The 25,549-nt window shown below is 31.5% G+C and overlaps 1 protein-coding gene across 2 annotated transcripts in view; it reads left to right on the top strand.

The window, feature by feature from the left end:
- Nucleotides 1-4,046: 4,046 nt before the first annotated feature.
- Nucleotides 4,047-25,549, top strand: part of Hex-A (Hexokinase A) — a 42,499-nt gene continuing 20,996 nt past the window's right edge. Inside the window, exon 1 of one of the 2 annotated variants that reach the window (XM_088234749.1) lies at nt 4,047-4,510. In XM_088234749.1, the coding sequence (XP_088090875.1) occupies nt 4,283-4,510 (228 nt within the window). In that variant the 5' untranslated portion in view covers nt 4,047-4,282. Of the gene's footprint in view, nt 4,511-20,244; nt 20,411-25,549 lie in introns of those variants that run through there. The other variant, XM_088234750.1, reaches the window with a different exon arrangement.

Here is a 25,549-nt window from a genome sequence, read left to right on the forward strand (position 1 = left end):
GCATAAGGTCGGTCGGGCAACAGTGTAAAACGGGGTACATTATAACAGTAATAATGTTTCCTTTATTTGTATTCATTGCAACCCTATTTTTTCTATAGCCAATGTAAATTCAATATCAGCCATCTTAATACTGAGCTAATTTCATAACTTAACGTTCTTACGATTTACCCAAATATTTCAATTTTGGGGGTTATTTTCAACGAGTTTCAACGAGAAAATATGAATCAGGTTGTGATAGAGATGTTCGAACCTCGGACCTCTGATCCGGGAGTCCAAGATGCTAGCCACGGGACACAACCCGGTTTTTAAAACCCTCTGAGACCCCCCAGATCTGGGGTACAGTGTAACAAGTAAGCGACTAGAGAAAATAAATTATTTTATTAATCACAAGTACGTTTTTCTGTTGTTTTATTTTAGTTAAGTCAAGCTTAAGGATAAACCATTGATTTACTGTAAGAAAAGTGTTAAAGAAAATAAAAATAAAAGAAGTAAATAAATACACATTTCTATAAAATTTAGGATAAAAATTGTTACACTGTGCCCCATTTGACGCTATAGCGATTTATTCTCTCTGTTTTTCACCGTAGGCGTAGAGAGCAAAAAATGTGAGTCTAATGAACGAGTAAAAAGGTGATGTTATTGTGTCCATTCGCAACAGGAAGGAAGCTGTTATTATAGACACGCCAAGGTTGCGCGTAATATAACGTACATGATTGTACCTGGGGATATTTTTAATAAATGTACTCATAAGTTGCAAAATAACAACTAAATTAAAAATAAATATAATTAGTTAGTGTCAACATATGCCTAACAGGTGTTTTAAAACAAATGAAAATCCGAACATAAGTGTTTACATTATAATGTAAAATTGAGATAGCTCTCTGCTATTAAATACATGTTATTAATTCATTTTCCATGTCCGCTCCCTAGTTGGAATATATGGTATCCAAAAAGAGCCTTCAGGCTTCTCTATCGTCTGTTAACTTCCTTACATCCTCCCAAGTCAGGATCGTTTTCCTTGGTTCTGACATGAACTGCCGACGAACAGTCAGCAGTGGACGTTCAGGACGTCGAGAACCTGATGCCTTGGCTGGAGGCATCCGCAGTATATGGCTTCCTCTCAGCTTGATAACAGTTGTCAATGGAAGTTTCTACGTGCACTACCGCTTTTTTTAATTTCTCACAAAGTTAAACCACCATTTGAGTGCATTTGAGCCTTTCTGCATTTTTCTTTGCAATTGTCCCCGTCTCAAGTCCATATGTAATTTTCTATGGTAGTGTAACTTTATTATCTAACATGTTTTACAGTCAATCAAAAACATCGTTGGGTTGTAACAGGGGTTAATCTTGAAAAACCAGTAACAATTTTTAATGAAGGTTGTTTCCGCTTACTCGAGATTTTGATCCAATCGCTATGCTAATTAATTTTTATCAGTAGGACGTTCAATAACTCGGCGAATGGCATTTCGCACTACGCTGGTTAGTATCTTGCATGTTGTAGACTGGACACTCAAGGTCGAAAAAGGTGTTATACTCGTACCTGTACCTGTAATATAAATATAGCGTTCGTAGAAAAAGTTTTCCTTTATGATTGAATATTAATTTATTTAAACACTTTATGTACATAATATAGTTTTCATAAATATAATGACGAGTAAACCTACCAAAATTTTTTTTTTTGAGAAGCACATAATAAATCGTATTGTATAACATACGAGTACACAATCTGAATTATAATTTTATATCAGAAGTAGGTAAAATAATTTTAAAAAAGGTTTGTAAATAATGATAGTAAATAAAATAGCTTTCAATTTAAGCAAACATCTACACTATTTTGGGGTGATGAGAGGGTAAAAATAGGAAGGAAAGAAGGAGGGGAAAAAAGCTCATATTCCGATATTTACAATTTGATTATGAAAAAGTATGTTCGTTCTAGCTGCTATAACTATTGTGTGAGGGTCTGGCGGTATAGTCAGCTGTGGTCTTGTTGGGGAACTTCTCCGCATTTGCTAACTGAAGAAGAGCCACAGAAAACTCATTCGGATGAAGCCGGACTATTGACAGACATCAACAGACCTTCAACAGATTTTGTGTTTCTTTTTCTTATTCCGGGATTGTGGAATTGGGTTGTGGTCTCAGACTCACCGACCAAAGGTCCGTGGTTCGAATCCTACTCTACCCCAACTTGGTTCCCATTTTTTAATAGTGAGTTATTTACAACTCGTTGAAAATGGCGCTCAAAATGAAATATTTGGGTAAATCATAAGAACGCAAATATTTCTTTTAAAAAAAATAAAAAAATTCCAACAATTGCCTTTACTATTTTCACCATGATATTACTTCAGGCGATTATTTAATTAACATGTTAAGACTATTTTCAAATCACTAATTTTAATGTTTAATGTAAATTTGGTGTATTTTTTTGGTAAAACGTTTTTCAGGTAATGTTAATTCATAAACGCAATAAATTGTAAAATATGACATTTTAGGTAAAGGTGTTATAATATATTACAGTTTATTGTATCCTTAAAAACTCACCTAAATATTCAAGAAAGTCATGTCCGTGGTATAATTTTATAATAGAATCACACCATAGGAAAAGAAACTGGAAATCTTCGTATATGAATCAAGCCGTTATACTTCAAGAGAATTCTTATATCATGAAGTCTTTTTTATGTTCGTGCTTATGTGTATTTTTTTTCATTTATTTAAGTATTTAATTTAGTAAATTTATTTGTAATACTGGTAAAAAAAAGTATTCTACCTAGTGCTTAATACTTAGAAATATATACTTTAAAAATATAATTTAATTATTTATTATTTTCGAAAATTCGTTTGGATTATAAAACATAAAATATGTCAAGTTATGTCTCGTCTAGTTATTATTATACTTATCATAATGTGCTTTTTAATGTTGATTTCAAATTTAAAATTCTAATTTTTACTTCCCCCCCCATTAATCAATATGTTTGTAACTGTACATATAAGTACGTATATGTTTACTGGCACAAAGCATTTATTAACATGATTTATAAACAATTACAATATTTACATAAGAAATACACATTAAGGCAAAGAGTACAAAATAAAAAAACAAAACGAAATACCACCCTAAAAAAAAGACAGCGGCATACATACATAAACAAATTAATGTATTAAAAACTGATGTCATGTGTGATCATTGATCATTAAAAACTGAGCTGTTTCTAATTTACTATGTGGACTTTGCTATTGCAAATTGGAAGGTGATAGTGCCAGTATTACATTATCATTATAGTATTACAGTATTTTCAGTGAGAGTTAAATTATAAATTGTTTAATCATACAATATATGTATATTTTAATAATTAAAATACTTCAACTTTTCATTCCTTTAGTGGTGAAAATGATAAATAAAGGAGGAATTAAAGTAAATACAAAATTTTATTGAACAATAGAAAAATTCAATGTACATAATATTGATTACTATGATTATATATTATTTCATTAATATATTGTACAAACAATGAGAAATAAAGAAAAGTACATTCGTTTTAAAATATTTCTTGAATAAACAATTCCGTATTGTTTCAGTAGGTAAAAAGGTATATTTTCATTATAATTTTATTTTATCTGTTCGGGATTCAGGCATTAAATATCAAAGTAAGTAAATAATATGTACACAATAAATAAATATAAATATCACAATGATCCAAATCATAGATTAAGAAAAGACGTTTGTATTATGTCTGTCTGTATAATCAACTAGAATTGTCAGAAAACTGAAATATTGTACGAATTAATATTGATATTTGCCTTACATGATAATACATTCATTTGAATTTGTCCAAATGTTTTTAGACAAGGGATGAAAATCAACAGATGAAAACTGAAAAAAATGTGTAATTTTAAACATAGGCAGAACAATGAATATTTTAAAGTGATCACTTTTGTATAGGTATAAATACTATTTGTGTAAACCACGCTGTAAAATTCCTACGTGCGTATATATCAGTCATCCATATGTGAACTTTGTGGTGGAATTTTATTGTGAATTTAAATGGCTCGAAATAGATGAAACATTAGTTTTTTTTTTCTAAAAACTACAAACAATACTGTTTTTAAATATGTTCGGAGTTTTACTCAACGGTATATGTATATTTTTTTCAATGAAATCAAATTGTCCGATATGACACAGATTTTACAGATCCTAACAGTCGGATTCCGGATAGGAGATGAATTTTAATTTTATTTTGATTAAATTGTGAGTACTTAATTGAAAACTTTAAAAATTACCGTTATAATGTTCCAGAAGAAACCGAAAGGCAATATGTTATGCCTTTTCGGGTGCAGAAGAGGCAAAAAGAAGGAAGTTAAAAATAATGCACAACTTGATAAAGGGAGGAACAGTCAGCCAGTGGGTTCCAAAGTCACCGAACGGCAACAGAATATCAAAAGGATCAACAAGCAAGACCCTAAACCTCCTGTAGTCGTTGCTGAGATTACTAAGCCGACCAGGGTGTCAGAAACGGTTAGAGCTTTGGTTGAATTGGAAAAGGCCCATTTGTTGTAATTTTAATGTTGACATTATCTGCTAAAATCAGGGCCTTAAGTATGTGTGAAATCGTAAAACCGTCCAAGCGGCCAATTTTTTCGTTATCTTACGGTTTTGGTGAAGCTGCAGTTCTTTTGTGTTACTGGGTCGAAGCTTCATAGAAAATAGAGGCCAAAGAAAATATTGGAAATAAAGATTTGATGGACTTTTGGTAATTCATTGTACATAGGTAAATGTCATTTTATTTATTGGTGGGATATCCAATATAAAAATTCACTGCATTTATTTCTACATTAATTTATTAATATACAGGAGTATAATGATACGAGTATATTGTTTTCGAAACCTTACCAATAATCTTTTGGTTACCTTCCCTATAATTTGAATGAAACTGCAAACGAAAGCATTGGTCCCTGGATGGCTATTAATAAACATACGACATATAAAATAGAAGGTGACATTTGTAGTGTAATGGCTTGGATACTCGACCCACGTACGGAAGGTTCCGGGTTCAATTCCCTGTGAAAACACAAAAAAATAATGTGACTTTTTCTAAAGCCTGGGTGTTCTGTGCTGTAAGTCAACACTGTGCTTGAGCTTCCTGGCCTGTTGTGGCGAAAAACAAAAAACAACTTAGGTGCAAAAATAATACGATTTTGCACATGCTTAAGGTTCTGTTATCATTATATTACCTGTAAAATTTCGTGGTGTGAGCGTGTCGTTTAAATGCAATCTGCTTATCATTTGTATGTCTCATATTCATTTTCCCCTCAGCAAAACGCACCATGTACGTTTATAAAAATATTCGTTATCGTTTTGGTAACTTGGTAATACAACATATTTATCAGTTGAATATCCGTTGTATTTATCACAAAAATTAACTTAATTTTTAAAGCTGGGAGGAGTGTGCTTATTCATCACTGCAACTGGATCCCTTTGTATATCGTGGTGCAAAAAAAAAACAAAAACAACTCAGATCCGTGGCAGCTATGTTTCGGTTAATTAAGGATTAAGGGTAAATTTAAACTAAGTCTAAAACTACATTTGGTGATGGCTATACAGTCATAACCCACGCCCCTGCCATTAGCGATAAAACTACGGTATGAAAGTATGGAATCTATAGTTTTTCATGAAAGACCGATACTAAAAAGTAAATTCGAAAATATTTGTGTTTTTTCTATTATTCTATCTATAGATTTTTAGTTCTTTTTCAATTTTGTATAATAATAGTGAATAGTGACATAGCAGGGGCGAATCATCCAAATAAGCGATTATGCACAGCTTACCATTATATTTAACTTTTGATAATAATGTTTTATAGTAACTATGTATGTTTAAGGGAAAATAAAAAAAATAATTGTTATTCATTATAAATTATTACCACAGTTTATATCTTCTACAAAATAAATCTATAAAGTGCACCCAGCGTCCAGCCTGTTCTTAGTGAACGATGAAACTAGCTGATTACCTCAGCTTATTTCTCCATACAAAAAGATACACTATACTTTTCGTCTTTAACCTAGTTACGTTTTTTCAGTACCAAAACAAGCTTGCAGATTACAAATATTATTTAAAGATTCTCTATTTGGAAACTAGTATTTTAAACATTGTTTCTAAAGGACTATTTTTCTTTGGTAGGATACCGTTGACATATTATGTATCACGTAGAACACGTGACGTTAGAAGTGGCCGTTTTTGTTGCTTTAACCAGTGCTCACAGATGTATTGAAATAGTGTATTTTAATTGTTGTTTGAGTTGATTTTTACAGAACCACAGATAAAACAGCATTTAAATTATATAACTTGCATATTATGTACTTGCATGCAGGTAAAAAATAATGAAATTTTTTTGTAGATTACTTATTTAAAAAATCACCGCTCAATACTGTGACATAGTCCACATAATTTAATATTTTTATCAGCAATTAAGTTATGAAATTTTTACGTTCGGAAGATGTAGTCATGTAGGGATAGTATTTTAATCTAACTAACAATTAAAGAATAACTATCCAAATGGAAGATATTACATTAAATAATAATAACAAATTAAACAATGTTAAAAATAACAATCTAATTTTGGAATAACTTATTTAGTCAGCTATTCATTTTGTGCTAGAAGCCGATTATTGTTTTTAAAAATTCATACATTTTTTTATGTGCATTTGTTTATTTTATAATATATTGCATAACTACACATGTTAAATATACAAAAACCCACTTTAAAAAAGTAAACCCGCTAAGGGGGTTGAACATATTTATGATTTTTTCAAATAAACACAACATTAACTGAAAAGTAAGTAAAAAATAAATAAACCTTGAACGAAATGTAATTTCGTGTTAATTTGTTCCATAAAAAAAAGTCTTATGGTATTAAAGTTATTTTTGTAAATAAAATAATTTATCTGTTTTCTACGGGTTTGCAATATTATAATATCTAAAGAACAATATTATAAAATCTAAAAAGAAAATCATGTTGAAAAACCTGTCAAAAGTTTTAAATTATTTGTTTCATTCACTGCTCGTATACATTCGGCTCGAGTAAAGAACTAAACGACAAACAAAAGAACTAAACGAACTAGAGACACGAAAGATATGAGGATAAAAATGATACGAAGATGCGGAGATATGATGACCTAAATGAGGTGAATGAGCTAAAGATACATTCGCTCAATTGAACTATGTAAAAGATTCGGTCCCTTCGGTGATACAGATCAATTGATACGTATCTTCTCGATGACAGGGTCTGACCCACGTCTGTATGAGAAACTTCAGCTCTACGAGAAATTAGATACAAAAAATGATAAAAATTAGAACATTATGTACGGCAAAGTTTCTTGAAAATGTACGAAAAAATAATAATAAATATTTTAATAAAAACGCGCTACTCTCAACGACGTCACTGGTTCATATGAACCAACCAATAATATGAGAGCTATAGGATATCCGGTTTGCTTACCTTAAACAAACCAATCGGAAGAACTGACAGAGAAGGACCTCTGACAGTTCTCTGTCAGACCTCTGTTATTTCAGAAATACACAACTTAAAAAAAAATAAAGCGCTGATGATACGATATATAAAAAAAGGCTTTGTTTATGTAAGGAATGTAGGTATTTTGTTGGTGACAACAGTATATCTACAGTCGTCTGCATACCCACACAGCTTGGCAAGTCATTCTAGATTTGTCTCTCCTAGTAAACAGTCGCTCTCTAACCACAGTAATATAGGCATTTAGAATAAACCTTAGTGAACTACAATAAGTCTTATTATTGATCTTTATATACCACCATAGGGTATAACAGTTAAATAGTCTATTAACAAATACAAAAATTAAAGAAGCACTGAACGTCGACAACATTTTACATACAACACAATCATTATTGTAATGCACTTATACTCCTACGTGGCTGTTGTATTCGGCAAGGTGAGCGGCTATTGGCTATCCACTCTTAGAGTATGCATAATATAAATAAATGTACCTACAGTAATTGATCATATGGGAAAATTCATGGTCAATCATATTGAAATAAAACTGTGATATCGACACCGTTATTTGAAAGGAGGAAATGTATGGAGCAGAAATGTGAATTCGAGAAAATACTTCCGATATAACCCAAGATACCTGTAACCCATTACAATAAAAACCTACGAGTATATCATCATTTGTTCGCACTTCTCCGTGTCCTGGCGAATAAATAATACAGTTCTGTGCGAGACTGTAAAATAGAACCAGAATCCTGGTGGCTACTCTCGGCTAAAAATCTTGAAAAAGGAAATCGAGTGGTGATAAGTCCGCCTTATTTATTTTATTTATTTATTTATAAATTTATAGCAACAAAATAATATACATACATAATAACAGGGAGTCTATATAAAACCAATAAATGTAAAATGAAAACTGAGTGTTCTCTGTTTATGATAGTCTCCATCTAACATGGCACAGCCTATTCTAAGATGGAGACTTCATATCTTTAAAGCATAAGTAGTCCTATACTAATAAAACAATAACATAAAAAAGAAAAACTAAAACTACTTAATTATAAATACCTAGATAATCAAATGTAAGAAATTAAAAATCATTATTATACAAATATAAAGTATTTATATGTGCCAAGAAAACATGTTACTTAAACATAAATTATACAGTATAATATATAATAAAACAAATATAAAGCAATGAAATACATAAAAATATAAATAATATGTGTACCAATTATATAAAGTACTATGTTTTTTTTATTTACATATATTTTTCAAAAAAATCTCTCGCTACACTATTTATATGTGCAGTTATTTTTACTTGAAAGTTTGTTTTACATTTTGAGTCTTTTATATTTGGCAATAAACCATTAAATATTTTTGGAGCAATTACATTGTATTGCTTTTTACCAAAGGCGGTTAATACAAATGGGACAATTATATTGTAATGGTTGGAGCGTTCGTCGACGTTCGCGGTTTGACCCGAAATATTTATTGTAAAGGTGGTTTTGACACTGCAAAATTTAATTAGTCTTGTTCTGACACCCTCATCGTAAGACTAATTACCTTACCTTTATGTAAATTCATAGAGGCCTCCGTAGTGTAGTGGTTAAGATGCTTAAATCACACTCGGAAGGTTCTAGGTTCAATTTCCGGTGAGGGGACAAAAAGTTAATTAGATTGTTAAAGACTGGGAGTTCTGTGCTAGTAATTTAACACTGCATTCGGGCCTCCTGGCCTGTTGTATTGCAAAAAATTCAAAAATTATAGGATGGTAAATATACGCTGCATTTGGTGAGCGAATGCAGTGCCATATGCGCCACAAAGTGTTGATGATGGTGATGATATGTAACTTACAAGAACATACTAGAAATTAGAACTAGAATTTTTCATATAGTTTAATTATTTTCATAATTACTACTTTAATATTTTTTTTAACACGTTGATTATATTTATGTCTTGGACACATTTATAATCAAAATACCCATCACTTCTTCCAATTTCAGTAAGGAAATGTAACTTTTTTTTACATTTTTAAAGTAATAAAGGTCTATGAAATACTGTCCAGTAAAAAAATATTTTTTTGTTACTTAAAAGTAGCATAAAAAATTGTAATTTTGAATTCCCACAAAAACGGCAATTCCATCGGCCACGCCCCTAATACGTCACGATTCATGTTCATTTATTCCTGACTATTCAAATTTGTTCAGAAAATTGTCACAAATCTTGACGTCACAACTAACAAGGCCAAACATGTCGCGTTTTTTCTATTTTAAAAAAAAAATCTTTCTTAAATTTATGTATAAAAACATTTCTCTACAATATCCATATTGATTTTGAAAATACAATTAATGTTCTTATATTCTTACATATTAATAAATATTATTATATATTAAAAATATAAGTGGTATCAAGTGCCACATCCCCTTTAGAGACTAATAAAAGGTGTCCATAGTAATTTGATGTGGGTCAAACCTTAAATTCCTGCCTCAAATAAACAGTTGTTGTATAGACAAACATGAATGAGAAATAAACCCAAATCCATTGATCTCACAGCGTTATCAATTAAAATAACAGGCTATAAATTATATATTATACAATTGGTAATACTTGCAATTCTTTAGCAGAGGCTTTTTAGACACAATCTGCCTTTCAATTTGACCCTATTCGTAAATGTGTTTATGTGAGGGATTGTGTTACATCGGTAGGCACTTCGGTGTAATTTGTGGTTTAGGTATAGGTAATATACATACCATATCTTTATCAGACTGCTCAGCTGTAGCTTGCTTCAACTCCAGACATGCTTTAAATACATACAACATACGAGTATATACATATATCTACATAATATTGCCACATAATATATGAATTTACCACTCCCGGCGACATGACGCCAATGCAAGCATAATAAATTGCCACAAGTCTAAATGCTTCAAATTGAGAAAACGACTTTGAAGTTTGCAATTTTCGATCACATAATTTTTTTCTCTCAATACTGTAATATTTATTTAATAACAACAATTATTTATTAAAGAATATCTTTAACAGTTTATTTTGACACTAACTAAATATATTCTCACTATAGATAAATATCATGTGAGAGTGCTATTATGCACTGCGTTTGCGGTTTTATTTTTTTTTTTACTTATAGCAGTTTGACACAGTGTATTCGTTTCCAAATTCTATTAAATATCATGCTTAACTCACAATAGTCACAACACGTTAATTTTTCTTTTAGCACCCTTGGCAAGGGGGTGCGATATTTTTGTTTAGTCTAGAGTGGCGAACGGCCGATATCGAAAACCCACACGACACCGTAAAATTAGGGTGGATTAATATTAATTATTTTATTTGATGTTTTTAGTGGCTACTCTCAAGCAAAAATCTTTCAAACGAAATCGAGTAAAGATTAATCGGTCTCATAGTGTGCTGGTTTGCCTGCCTTAAGATAAACATAAAAAGAAAATAATTATAATACAATAAAAATCAATCCTTCCTACGTAATTTTGCGATAATATAATGAATGAATAATTTGCAAGTACAAAAATAAAATGAATGTCAATCCACGGTAAGTAAACCATGCCGTGGGGATTTGGACGAGTCGTGTGAAATGGGCTAAAAGGACAATAGTTTTGAGATACAGTCAAAAGGCGCACAGGACGATGAAATGAGTTTGTAATTCCCTCCCCTTTAATGATCATCCGCTTTAATACTGGGTGCTTAATTTTTTTATTATAAAAGAATATTGAGGAAAATATCGCATGAGTAATGGGTTAGAAAAAAATAGATGCGAAATATGTCTGACTTGAGAAAAAAGTAGGTTGTATTTATATTCAAATGCCTATCTAGTAAGTATCATGGTTCTCTGCAATTTTATTATGACTATAGTCTGTATTTATTCAGGAAAATTTGACAAAATACTTTGGTATTTATGTACATCAGCCCAGACTTCATTAGGCTCTTTGAAAGCAATCGTAAAAAAATTAAATAAACCATATGGACGTAATGAAGAAAAAAAAAGTTTGTTTATTTTAAGAATAGCGTATTTTTTTGTTTATTATTATGTATTTATTTGCTTTTTACAATAAATTCAACTAATACAGAATTTACTATAACATAAACGAAAAAATCTCACAAAAATATTTTTATTCAATTTCATTAAAGGCTACTGGAAGAATGCCATATGGTACATTAAATAAAGAAGCTATTTAAACCTGCTTTATCATCCACATTAAAAAAATATGTATTTCGTAACAAATTCAAAAAATGTCTCTATCATTTAAATTGAACAGTTTTAAAGCTATGATGAACTGTATAAAATAATGTGAAATAGTCCAAAATACCAATGAAATAATCATTATAAGAAACTTAGGTTATTCAGATAATACAGTTTAATAAATTTTTATTTTAATGTAAAAGTTTAAATTCTAAATGCGTACCTACCTCGACTTCCTCGAGCCGGTCATTTTTTTTGCCATATTCGCGCTTTCAAATAATTATTGTAATTATTATTCTTGATTCCAATCTACGCATTTGGATTATACCCTGTTTTTGATTTCACATTTTTTTATCTTTCGTCTGGCCGATTCCCGTTATGAGTTATGAGCCTTATCGCAGAACCATAACCACGAGCTAATGAATCTCAGGAACCAAGTAACTACATGTAGCTTGCCTTATTAAATTTGCGACTATTAGCGAACCCGTAACTTAATAATTATTTTAAGTAATTACATACGATAGCATTTCAAAGGCTCCGATTTAGCGCTCAGTGGACTGTCTCGTCCCGCTTGTCAATAACGAAAAGTATAAAAACATAATACCAATTATATTTTTATTTGTAAATTTACACCACGGACATAAGTTGGAGTTTAGAAATATGCCGCAATATTTATATAGTTTGAAATATTTGATTTACTGCTGTTACTATGCATAATTTTAATCCTGATCGTTTAAAACTTCGTTAGTCAACTTTTAGGCTCTAGACCAGGACATATTGCGGGACAGGCGGCCTCCGTGGTGTAGTGGTCAAGACGCTTGACTCACACACGGAAGGTTCCGGGTTCGATTCCCGGTGAGAACACAAAAATTAAAATGTGATTTTTCTCAAGCCTGGGTGCTCTGTGATGTAATTCACCACTGTAATTAGGCCTCCTGGCCTGTTGTGGTGCAAAAAAAAAAAAAAAATGTAAAATGTAAAAAAAATGTAAAAAAAAATATTTTGAATGACACGCATCGTTTACGGATGATCCGCGTACTTTTGCGAGACCTTATTCTCAGCGTTGAACAAATATTATTTTTTTTAAATACCCCGACTGACTGACTAATGAAGTTTTTAAAGCTTTCTAATATTTAAAATGCACAAAATACCGACTGAAATACTGAAGATTTAGCAAATGCAATTCAGCAACAAAAATATCATTTAAATAATGATAAATAAATAGGTCAAAAACAAAACTCTTTCATTTAATAGGGCTGCAAAAATTATTAAAATTTCTAGGTGACACGGCACCCGGGTTAAGCTAGGTTTTTTTTTGAATTTTGATACGTCGAGCTAAAAAGGTTTAATGATTTATTTATGATAGTTTATTGAGCGCCATTTTTGTGCGGCGCTGTACAATAAACCCCTTGCAGCTATAGAGCGTATAGGCGGTTGGGATTCTAGTTCCCCATTTCCAATAAAGTTAATTTTAATAATTATGTAGGAGCTAGATTAAAACACGTCTTGCAGCTACATAGCGCACAGACATATGAGCAGAATGGTGAATGTTACACAGTGTGTAAAGTGGCCACTTAAACCAGCCATTGACAGGTCATAAACCCTGTAGATGTCTAGACTTCTATATTACCTTCTCTTGAATGTTCTTCATCTCTGTTGTAATATGCAATAATTATGATTCTATTTTATTGAATACTGGTTATGTTTGTTACTACATAACATATATGTATGATTTTTTTTTATATTTTTTATTTTTATTTAAATCTTAAAGTAGGGCACACATATCATACATATTGTTATGTGTGTTCTAATAATAACATTGAAAATATATTTAATTTATAAATTGTTTATCACATATGTCTTGACCATTATTTTAAATTTTGATATGTTTTTTTCTTCATAAATATTTTTTTCCATTTCGTAATACTTTTTAATTGCTTTAAATAAAATTGAATTTTGTGACTTTGCCTTTTTCCTAAATGGAAGTCTAATTTTGTTCTTTTCTCTAGTATTGTGATCGTGTTCATGCTGGTTCCGATCAATTTTTTTCCAAAATTCTGTTTTTTTATTAGAGTTTATAATTTTATGAACAAATATCATTGTATTGTAAAATATTCTTTGTTTATATGTTAATAATTTCATTTCATTTACCATCGACTTTACCCTCGTATATCTGTTTTTTTTCAAAATGATTCTAAAGGCTTTATTTTGTAATACAGTTAGTTTATCTATGTTTTCTTTGTTTGATAAAAATAAAATGCTACTACAGTAGTTAACGTGTGGTTCAATAATTGCTTTGTAAATAGTTTTGCAGGAGTCCTTATCAATAAATCTTCTGATCCTTCCCAAAATCGATTTTTTTTTTGCAATCTTATTTATTACCATCTTAGCGTTTTGGTGAAATGTAAGTTTTGAATCCAACATTACACCTAAATATTTAATTTCAGTGACTTCATTAAGTTTTTCATTTTCTATTACAATTGATGGTGTAATTTCTATTCTTTTGTTTCCTATATTCATATATTTAGTTTTGTTAACATTTAATTTTAATTTATTAATTTTTAGCCACAGTGATACACTATTAAGATCATGATTTAGTCTGTCCATAATTGTTTTATAATTTTCTCCCGATATATATATTAAGGCATCGTCTGCAAAGAGTCTTATTTTTGAATATTTTAATGTTTCGACAATATCATTTATGTATATAATAAACAAAACCGGTCCGAGAACCGATCCTTGTGGTACTCCCAATGAAATTTTGAGGGGCTCGGAAATTTCATCATTGATTTATATATTTTTTAAAGTATTTCATGTTGTTTCTTTTATTTGGATTTTTTTTTAATTTCAATATTGTGTCATATAGAATTATTATTCATTTTAAGTTACTTTCTTTTTTTTTCGTTCATTATTATGGCTTAACACGGGCATACTCTTAAAAAAAATAGATTAGTGAATTTGTAACAAATTTAAATTGAAATTAATAAATTAATTAATAAAGCTTACGAATCTACATGCTTTTACATAATAAAAAATGAAGGCAACCTTATTTTACCGTCTTTATTAACACTAAACACGTCGATTACACTTTCTTTTACAGTCACATCATGTTTTTTTATATCACATGAAATAAATGAATTCGTGACATGACTGATAAATTAATAATACTATTTGCGGTAGCAAATGCGCTGGAAATAAAAATATATTATATTGCTCAAGACGGAGGTGAAAATTTTACAGAATGCATATTAATAGATAATAAAAATAAAAATGGTTAATTAACAAATAATTACAATTTCTTTATCTACTACATACATGCTTAGGTTATATATTTCTCTGGATTATGTCTAGTCTGCCTAACTAGGTACAGCCTGTTTTAAGGTAGACCTTTTTACGCAAAAATAAACAGTAACATGACTACCTACTAGTTAATTTATTGTAGAGTTATACCATTTATTATTTTAGAATATTTTAAAGTAAGTTTTCAGATTTTTCTCTACCTAAATCCAGTAACCATTTTCTTACACATTTATTTAATTGAATTCGGGTCATGGTTTTGTAATGCTCGGGTAACATATTGAATATTTTGGGGCTTAGAAACCTGAAATTTCTTTGCCCGAATTCAGAATTTGTGGTAGATCCCATGACCCATTCTTTAGTTGGACTGCTGGTAGTGTGGGAGTGTTCCTTTTGGGATTTTGTAGAATAATTTGCTTTCACAAACGTAATTATTCGAGATATATATAATTGCCTTATATCTAATATATTGAATTCCTCGAACAACTTGACGCTGGGGTACCTGAAGGACTTTTAAAAAAATATTTTAAGTGTCGATTTTTGAGCAGATTCGAGAGGTTTTAATATTGATTTATTGGTGCCTTCCCATCCTATTATGTCATAAGTTATAATTGAGTTACATAAAATATAACATAGTTGTTTGAGTTTAATTAGGGATAATATGTTACGTATCGACTTGAAGATATTGGAAAGTTTTCTAATTTTTTGAGTTCTATATTCTATGTGTTCTGTCCAATTTAAAATATTTATCAATAATTATTCCCAAATATTTTATATGGTGCACTGATTCAAGTATTTCAGGGCATATTTTTAATTGAAGGTTTTGTTTAGGCTTTACTAAATATTTTGTTTTGTCAATACTTAAAGTTAAAAAATTGTTATCCAGCTACATTTTTATTTTATTGACACCGCTTTGAGCAGCATAATAAGTTTCATCCCGTTTGTCACTTCAGATGTAATGGAGATATAAGATATTCTAATCATTTTAGTTTGATAGAGCCGCAGCTCGCAGATATACGTTATTAACATGTTGCAACAATGATGGAAAATACTTTAGACTGGGAATATGGAAGTCTGGGGATTTACAAAAACAGCCAAGACGTCATAAGCTTGACTTCAATATTCCCTTTTTTGAAATGTTCACCATCTCTGTGGTAATATGTTAATCTTAATAACTCTATAGGTGGTGAAATCTCATCTTTGTCCACATAAATTAGGATAAACTCGAAATATCGTTGAAATATCTATTTTATCTCTACTCAGTATAAGATCGAAAAGTCGTAATAATATTTTATTCCCAGATAAAAAAAAAGTGAGTTTATCCAACTGGTTATTAACTGGTGTAATATTTATTTATTTATGTACGGACATAGTATTTACATTACTTAAAGAAGAAACTTTTTGATGCTTGTGTTCTCCCTGTACTGACATATGGCTGTGAAACTTTTGTGTTCACGAAAAAAAATTTACCCAAATTATCAGTGACACAGAGAGCCATGGAAAGGAGAATGCTGGGTATTTCGTTGAGAGACAGAAAAACCAATACATGTTTTAGAGCGAGAACAAAGATCACCGATGTGGTCCATAGGGCTGCCAACCAGAAATGGAGCTGGGCTGGTCATATAGCCAGAATCACAGACTCTAGATGGACCAAAAAAGTCCTGGAATGGCGACCCAGAACGGGTAGAAGAAGTGTCGGCAGGCCTCAGACAAGGTGGTCTGATGACATAAGACGAGTTGCAGGAAGTGGTTGGATGCGGTTGGCTCAGGATAGGGAAATATGGAGACTAAAGGGGGAGGCCTATGTTCAACATTGGACAAGAGACGGCTGATGATGATGATGATGATGATGATAGTCCATTTCCACCATTCATAACATTTAAAAATTAAAAAGAAGCATTGACAAACATAAGGGACATCAAGACGAGATAAGGACTATTTATTTAGTGCTCGTTAAAATCGTTATAAACTTAAACCAAAAAAATCCAGATCTTGTCTTTATATTTATTCTGCGTCCAGATGGATGAAGATACAGGTATGTTTACAAAATGGAATCAGAACCCTGGACGAGTGTTTTTGACTCAATTACTACGGATACTCTCAGGTTTAAATCCTGAAAAAGAAAATTGACGAAATACAAAGGTAATGAAATAAAATAAAATTGATCATGTCCTTTTTTTATAATCGTGAAACATCTTACTTATTCAATGCGCATTCATTTCGGTAAAAAAATTAATGTTAATATTATCTTTCAAGTTTAGTTTTCGGTGAAGTTATTTGTTGTAATATATTTGATATTTTCTTTTCTATTTATTTACTCAACAATGTACTAAAAATACAATATAAAAATAACAAAATACCTTCAATTTGATTTTCTACACTGAAAATACTGCAATTTTACTAGAATACTGTCGGTATTATGTTTATCTAGTAAAAACGTTAAATTAAAACATTTGTATGCGTTCTAAAAACTATGCAAAAATTAACATATTACTGTACTAGTAAATGTACAAACCTAACACGTTATGCATATTTAAAAAATGCGTTTTATGCATACGTTGTACACACACACACACACACACACGCACACACACACACACACACACACACACACACACACACACACACACACACAGCTGAAGTCCAAATGAGGAACTACAGTGTTTTTTTACATATTTTTATTTGTTTAACATTTGTTGTGACAATCAAAATAAGCCTTTTTTTCTTTTTTTATCATTTTTTAAGATTTTGTAAAGTTTTGTAATTTTGAAATTACTTCACCCGTGACGTCTCGAGTTTTCGTCGGTGAGTTGCACTGCCATTTAAAATTAAAACCTCGTAGTGGTCGAAATACGCTAGAGGTTGAAAAAAATGGCCACCCTGAAACCGGAAATCTTATCACGTTTTAACGCTATAATTTATTGGTCTTTGTTCATATGAATCTGTGATGTTTTAAAGTCGTTCATTTTCATACGTTTCATAATTATTTTTTTCATACGTTTTCGAGAAACTTTGCCGCACATTGCTCTAATTTTTACAGCGTGTAAGAAATCCAATGTCTCGTACCACTGAACTTCCTCGTTGTTTCAGAATATAGCAATAAAATTATTGGTGACTCAAAAAGGTGCAGCATTTCGCGATATTAATGTGATTATTGTGTAAAATTTAGGATAAGCGTTATAAATAAAATTGCGATTTAAAACAGTATTAGCGCTGTCACGCGGCACGGTATAAAGATGATGAAATTGCAAGGCGCCGTGACGTCAATCACATACACACCCTCACATTTACATACATTCCGTTAGCGCACAGTCGAGTCGGGGCAAAGTATGGAATATCGCACACACAGACAAGTCGCGCGTGTGCATGGCGAATACAAAATACAAAGGTCGAGCGTGTTGAAGCAGACGTGCCCGCGTCTAGACCAATCAGAAGCCGCAGCTGGAGGGCTCGACTTTCCACAACATAGAAAACTCACATACACCTATACAATTTCAGCTGCTCCGGCGTTTGGCTCGCCGCGCCGTCATATCAAATGGACTCATTTCATACTAAAATTAACAAACTAAAAAGTTTCACATGCGCAATCGTGTTTTATTTTAGTTTGGTCTTTCCATATTTGTAAATATTTACATTATAATCTCTGGAATTCGCAATTAATTCACATACATATTTAGATAACATTTCAGGGGTCAAATTAATGTCTAGAAACAAGCGTGATGTGTATTATTCATTAGGTACCACAAGAACTTTGAACGGTTCCGTTACTTGGAATGGCAAATCAGAAATACCCATTAAAGTCTGATCGTCAGCAGTAATATTAAATAACAATTTCTGTGAAAATAATTCAAAGACCAATCAAATGTTTATTTATTTTGTAATACGTAAAAAGGCATTAACCACTACGATAATAATAATATGTTTTGTGTAAATGCATTTAAATTATTTTATTTTAAGTAAACGCAACGATTGATATTGCTACCCTTTGCTATAGGATCATTTAGTTCGTTAATTTTTGTTTTCTCTCTAAATGCACTTATTTATGAATTTCTTTAATTAATACTTTTCTCTTTAATAAAAACGCGTAGTACCAAATCAAACTAGAAATGTTCTTTAAAAAATATAAAAGCACGAGACAGTTCAACATTATAATTTTATGCTTCCAGATTTATGTATAAATTTTCGAACTTATTTAAAAGCCACAAGTTAATTAATTCAGTTAAACCCTTTGTCGAATAAATTATGTGGTATTGAAACTATCAATCTTAACCGGTGTTACGCATTAAGTAAAATAATGTTTATTTAATAAATATGTGTAGATCATAAAATATCATACTTTGTTATAGGTACACACAATTTCCGATGGCCATGAATTTCATTTTAATGGCTGTAATTTATCAAATATTCGTAATACTCTCGTATAATAAAAAATGAGCCGCTACACTTTCGTAAATTAAATGTATCTTGCATATATATTTATTATTTATTAATTTAGATTACCAAATTGTATATTGATACAAAAATATACACAATTCTGATTTTATGTGCGAATATGTACATGTTAAAATCATATTTGTATCTTAAAGGATAAATCACGAAGTCGAATTGAACGAAATGTTCCGGAAACAAGATTTTATGAGTGTGCGATTTCCGCGAGATAATTTCAGCCTATAAAGAACTCCCAGATAAACTATTTTAATAGTATATATTAAAATAGTTTATCTGGGACTACTGGTATTTTTTTCATTAAAACAAAGTGGACTTAAGATTTTTATTTCAATTTTAAAAAGCATTTTTACAACGAAAGTGGACTTTAACTTGAAAATGGCAAAAAGTGTTCTACCTTGTTTTTATTCTTTATGGTACAGATATATATATATGTTATACAACTCTTTCATTCCTGTAATGCCTATAGCATATTCAAAATCGAAAAAAAAAACTTTTAAAAACACAATGTTTTTCACAGATTTATTACGATAGTTTTGACGAAGACAGAGTAAGGAGGTTATTAAACATTCTTGGAACTTATTTTTCAAATTAAAAAAATAATTTCCCTTTATCGTGACGTTTACATGAGCCGTGGATTCCGCGAATCGAAGTGCGCATGGTCGTCCTACTCGTTTCCACCGCTATCAGCAGTCGTCGGAAAGAGAGAGAGAGGTAAAGCCTCTCGCCTCTATATGTATAGGAGTCTAGAGTCTAGCAGGCCGGTACGCGGTATTTGCTCAGTCGCGAAAAGTCCCGCTGAAGGCTCGGCCGTGTGGCCCCGTATCTCGCGCCTCGATCCTTCGCTCCGCTGAAATCGTTATCGTGCCGTGCGACAATCGGGAAATAAAGCGCACAACCAATCGGCGAGATGGGAATGGCAACAATGGTTCTCCCCTCGGTGAGTATTACCGGTGCTCCAGTTTGAATTTGAAAGGTGTTCGATTTCCTAACTGTTGACCGTTTTGACCTTGCCATGGTTTGAAGTAGTTCGGTAAAATACTGAAACGGCTTGAATTTTCTGAAAGGACTTGTCCTGTAATCGCGTCTTATGGCTCTTCCAAGTATAGAATAATTATCGATATTTTTAGAGATCTTTTAAGTGTCTTATCATGTCGGTAGTATTTTATGTACGACTGCAGTCTGCGGCGGTTTTTGACCCAAGGGCTAGCAACTGTTTGACACGCGGATGACTGGTGGCGCCGACGTATTTTGAAGGCGCGTAAATATTTGAAGTGTTCCACTTAAATTCAGTGAAAAATTCATTCAATAAAATACTAAGAATTACCAATGTTTCTGAAGTTAGTTAAAATAACTTCTCAATACTAAGTACAAAATATTTATATGAAATTGGCATTGTGTAACTGCTTACGATAACTAAAAGTTATGTGTAAATTCATACATTTTGCAATTTAAAATTTGGGAAGACTGTTTAAAAACATGGGTTAATTTTACCGTCTCTTTGTCATAATGGCCCGGGACTATTGAAAACATATTTCAACTACTGTAGTTCTTAAAAGCGAAATAAATATTAAAATGTGTTTCTATATTATCTGTGTACTGTACTAATGGATGAACAGTTTTACGATAAAGTTTTATTTGTTACAACATAAGTAAAGTCATTTTTTCTGTACATTTCGCAACACAAAAAAAAACTATTTCAAACACAAATTGTTGTCCATCACTCTCCCTATTCTACGGTAAACTCGTAAGTTTGCAACTCGGGAGGTTTTAACCTTTCCCTTGCCATGACCTTCAAACGGTGACGTCATTTCATTGAGGATGAGGAAAAGTGGGGTGGGGGGGTATGTCCTTTCACCCTTCTGCATAAAACGCGAGTTCCTCTTTGTTGTTTCATCAATTTTCCCTTTCCGCACCCAGTGAATGGCGCATAGGGCACTGCATTGGCACACTATCATCATCATACTATCCGCAATCGATGGTGCATTGGGCATTACATCGGAACACCAAATGCATCGTACCTCAATCATTTGTTACATGAAGGTAACGTGATAAAATGTAAAATTAGTGTTTAACCGCATTAAAAACAAATATTTCACGTCGACCCTGTCAGGAATCGAACCCGCGATCTGAAACATAGTAGGCGAATCTGCCAACCAGTACACTACGGGGACGACTCATCCTATTATATAAAAATCAAACAGACGTATTAACAAACAATGAAAAACGAAGACCTTACTATGTCGACTAAATGGACAAACACAAACTTACTTACACTTAATGAAAAAAAATGCAATATTATCCATTTTGAATCTAGAAAAAAATGACATAAAGTAGATGCTTACATAAATAATGAACGACTAACTGAAATTGAACATGTTAAATACTTAGGACTAAGAATAGACATACAATTGACAAAGACAATTCATATCAACAATTTAATTAGCAAAGTGGCGACATTATCGAGTTTTTTTTTTTAAACAAAAACTTTGTTCCATTAACGGAAAAAAATCTTATGTATGAAGCCTATATAAAAACTAAAATATGTTGTATGCAACTACTACGGGGAACAGGAAATCGAAATGACATAAACAGACTACAAAGAAAACAAAATAAAATATTAAAAGTTAGTCTATGACCTACCCTATCTAACAGCAACTAAAGAACTTTTTTAACAAACTAAATAGTTAAATGTAACTGAACTCTTCAAACTAGAATCCTTAAAATTTATTCATAAATAAGCCGCTGATGTAATTGTAGACGAAGAATTAAAACTTGAAAAAATCTGTAGTAAACATGAACACAATACGAGAATATCAGAAAAATATAATATAGAACATTCTAAAACGAGAAAAGGACAATCGAGACTAATAAAACATGGACTGAAATTATACAATAAACTACCGGACAACATAAACAAAAGACTCAGACAACATTTACAAAGGATGTTAACAATATTATCCGTAAAGCTAGGGTTTCCTAGGACAGCGGTGCCCGTATCTTAACGGCCGTGGTGAACGGTGATGCGGTGGACAGCCGTCGTAGTGGTGACTAGAGAGTGGTTTTATTTTTTAACGGTGTTATCAACACCATTTTTATAGGAAATCACTCTCTAGTCACCATTACGACGGCTATCAACCGCATTAATGTTCACTACGGCCGTTACAATACGGGCGCCGCTGTCCTAGGAAACCCGAGCTTAACAGTAGAATGTGAAGTTTAAAATTAAAAATATATTCTTAAATGTATGTAACCCGTAAGGGTTTTTCAATGAAATTTTTTTAATAAAAATAATTTTTAAATCCCCACTCGATTTCCATTTTCGGGATTTTTATCTAAAGCTAGGGTTTCCTAGGACAGCGGTGCCCGTATTTTAACGGCCGTAGTGAACAGTGATGCGGTTGACAGCCGTCGTAACGGTGACTAGAAAGTGGTTTCCTATAAAAATGGTGTTGATAACACCGTTAAAAAATAAAACCACTCTCTATTCACCACTACGACGGCTGTCTACCGCATCACCGTTCACTACGGCCGTTAAAATACGGGCACCGCTGTCCTAGGAAACCCTAGCTTTACAGTAGCCACTACCCCGTCAACTCGAAAACATTCATCTAGGGTTCTGGTTCTGTTTCACACACAGAACTGTAGTCTTCATTCGCCTGGACACAGACAGATGTCATTTCGATCGATTCAAAAATTGATAAAAAATCGTTGACAAACGAAACATTTCATCGATGTTACGGTCCACTCTATTATTTCATTTTAATATTTACAATCTATTGCCTGAAATTCGTAGGTCGTTCGAATTGCTAAGCAACGCTATTCCAAACACGTATAGTTTCGATTAATTTTAATAGAAACACTTGTTTTCGGGGCAGACTGAAAGTTTCCTTAACCCCTTTTCCTGAAAGTGTAATTTTTATGTTAAAGTTATTTTGCAAAAATCCGTGGTAATCAAATCACTTTTCTGTATTTCAATTCTGAATATTCATGAAATTATGAGAAATATACGAAAAATACATTTTCATTCTGAGATTCGAATCCCATAATGAGAAAGGGTTAATATTTTTATTCACTACTACGCTACTAAGCCAAAATATATTTTTTCAAATAGTTTTTACACCTGATTTAACTTTTTCCTCCTTTTGTTTAACAAAATCTACGGATTTTTTTATGTCGTTGGCTTAAACGGTAGTTTATTATCCTTATTTTTTTTTACAGATGATGTTTTCTTTTTTATTTTTATTTTATTTTATTTATTAGGGATATCAACAGTAATACATGTAAAAAAAAAATATAACAAACAAAATATACAGAGAATAAAACCAATGACAGATATCCACAGAAATAAATTAAAGATTCGTACAATGCATGCTAGTGTGTTTGTGTGAGTGTAAGTGTGTGAGAGGGTGGGTGAGTGGGTATTATAATGGAATGAGGTTGGACTTGTGTGTAAATATTATTGCACAAGTGTTAAAAATATAAAAATATATAAAATATTAAGAATTAGAGATGAAATAAGATTTTATTATTAACTAAGCATAAGACAAAAAACAAAACTAATATCATCATTAATAATTGACCACAAATCAGTGATGTATAGGGCACTGCATTGTTAAATTAAATGCACCGTATCTCGATAATATATTACATCAGAGATGAAAAACACTTTTGAGAAATGAATAATGAAGTCTAAGCATCTGAAGGGCCTCTGACCTGCCATTGGCTGGTTTAAGTGGCCACTTTACACAATGTGTAATATTCACCATTCTGCCAATATTTTAACATCTATATTCCTTTAATTCTTCCATCAGTTGATGTTTGTGGAGTTAACAGCTGGAACATTTATTGATGCTGGTGAGATTCATTTGATTGAATTATTTCACATACATACTAGGCAGCGCCTGAAAATATTTTTTAATTTTTATACTTCTTGGAACAGATGGATTCACAACAATATAATATTGAGTTTATCTAAATTTTTAAGACAGTAACTGGATTCAACCTCCTAGGGAGTCGTTTATATTAACATATCTGTTATATAAAAGTAAGATTTTTATTTTTTCATTTTTCACGCCCATAAGGCACATAACATACGTAGAAATTATTTAAAACATTAATACATAAACAACATAAAATTTAAAAAATACAATATAAAGAAATAAAAGATTGAACAGAGTTTAGAATTAAAGTTGCAACAAAAAAGAAGATGACAGTACAGAAACAGCATACATTTAAAAATTACAATATAAAAAAATAAAATATAGAATAGTGCTTAGAAGTAGAGTTGATATAAAAAAAAGATGAGTGTATTAACAACATAAACTTCAAAAAATACAAAACAAAGAATTAACGACAGAACCGTGTTTAAAAGTATGGTTGGTTTATAAAAAAAAAAGCTGTAAAAGAGAGAAAAAATTGTATAAGATATTTAAAAAAAAAAATTAGATAAACAAATCAAATACAAACATATGAAAGAAATACAGTTTAAAGGTTTAAAGCAGCTAGGTACATAATACAATATAAACATATGAATATTGAGTTCTAATTTAAATATTTTATGTCAAGCATGCTAAAAACCAAACCAGAGGGTATGGCATGGTAGGCAAATGCGCCGACAACGTGGCGGACATAAAAAAAAAATTAATCGAAATAGATACTATCTCAAGAAATATCAACAAAGAGTAGAATTTAAGAAATGGGGTGTTTTTTTTTTAAATATAAGGAATAACCCGCTAAGCCTCTATTTTGAGGCTTGTCAGCAGGTGGGATAGAGGGGATATGGAATAAGGTAATAAAAAGAACACCAAAACACCCAGACCAACTAAGAAAAAATCTGTCTTGGATTTTTTCTTGCAACTGGCGGGAAATGAACCTGCGACGCCAGTTTCATAGTTGGGCGTCGAACCAAACTGCGCCTGTCAACAAAAAAACATGCTGAATGCTGTACAGTGTGGAAAATGACCACGTACGTCCTAAATCAACCGGACTAAAACCTCTCTGAATGCCTAGACTACCCCATATTTCCTTCTTACAAAGGTCCGCATCACTCATTTTATTTATATGACATAACATTTAT

This window comes from Micrasema longulum, unplaced genomic scaffold (assembly GCF_059751315.1).
Source record: "Micrasema longulum isolate JH-2025_06_02 unplaced genomic scaffold, ASM5975131v1 h1tg001279l, whole genome shotgun sequence".
Taxonomy (NCBI): Eukaryota; Metazoa; Arthropoda; class Insecta; order Trichoptera; family Brachycentridae; genus Micrasema; species Micrasema longulum.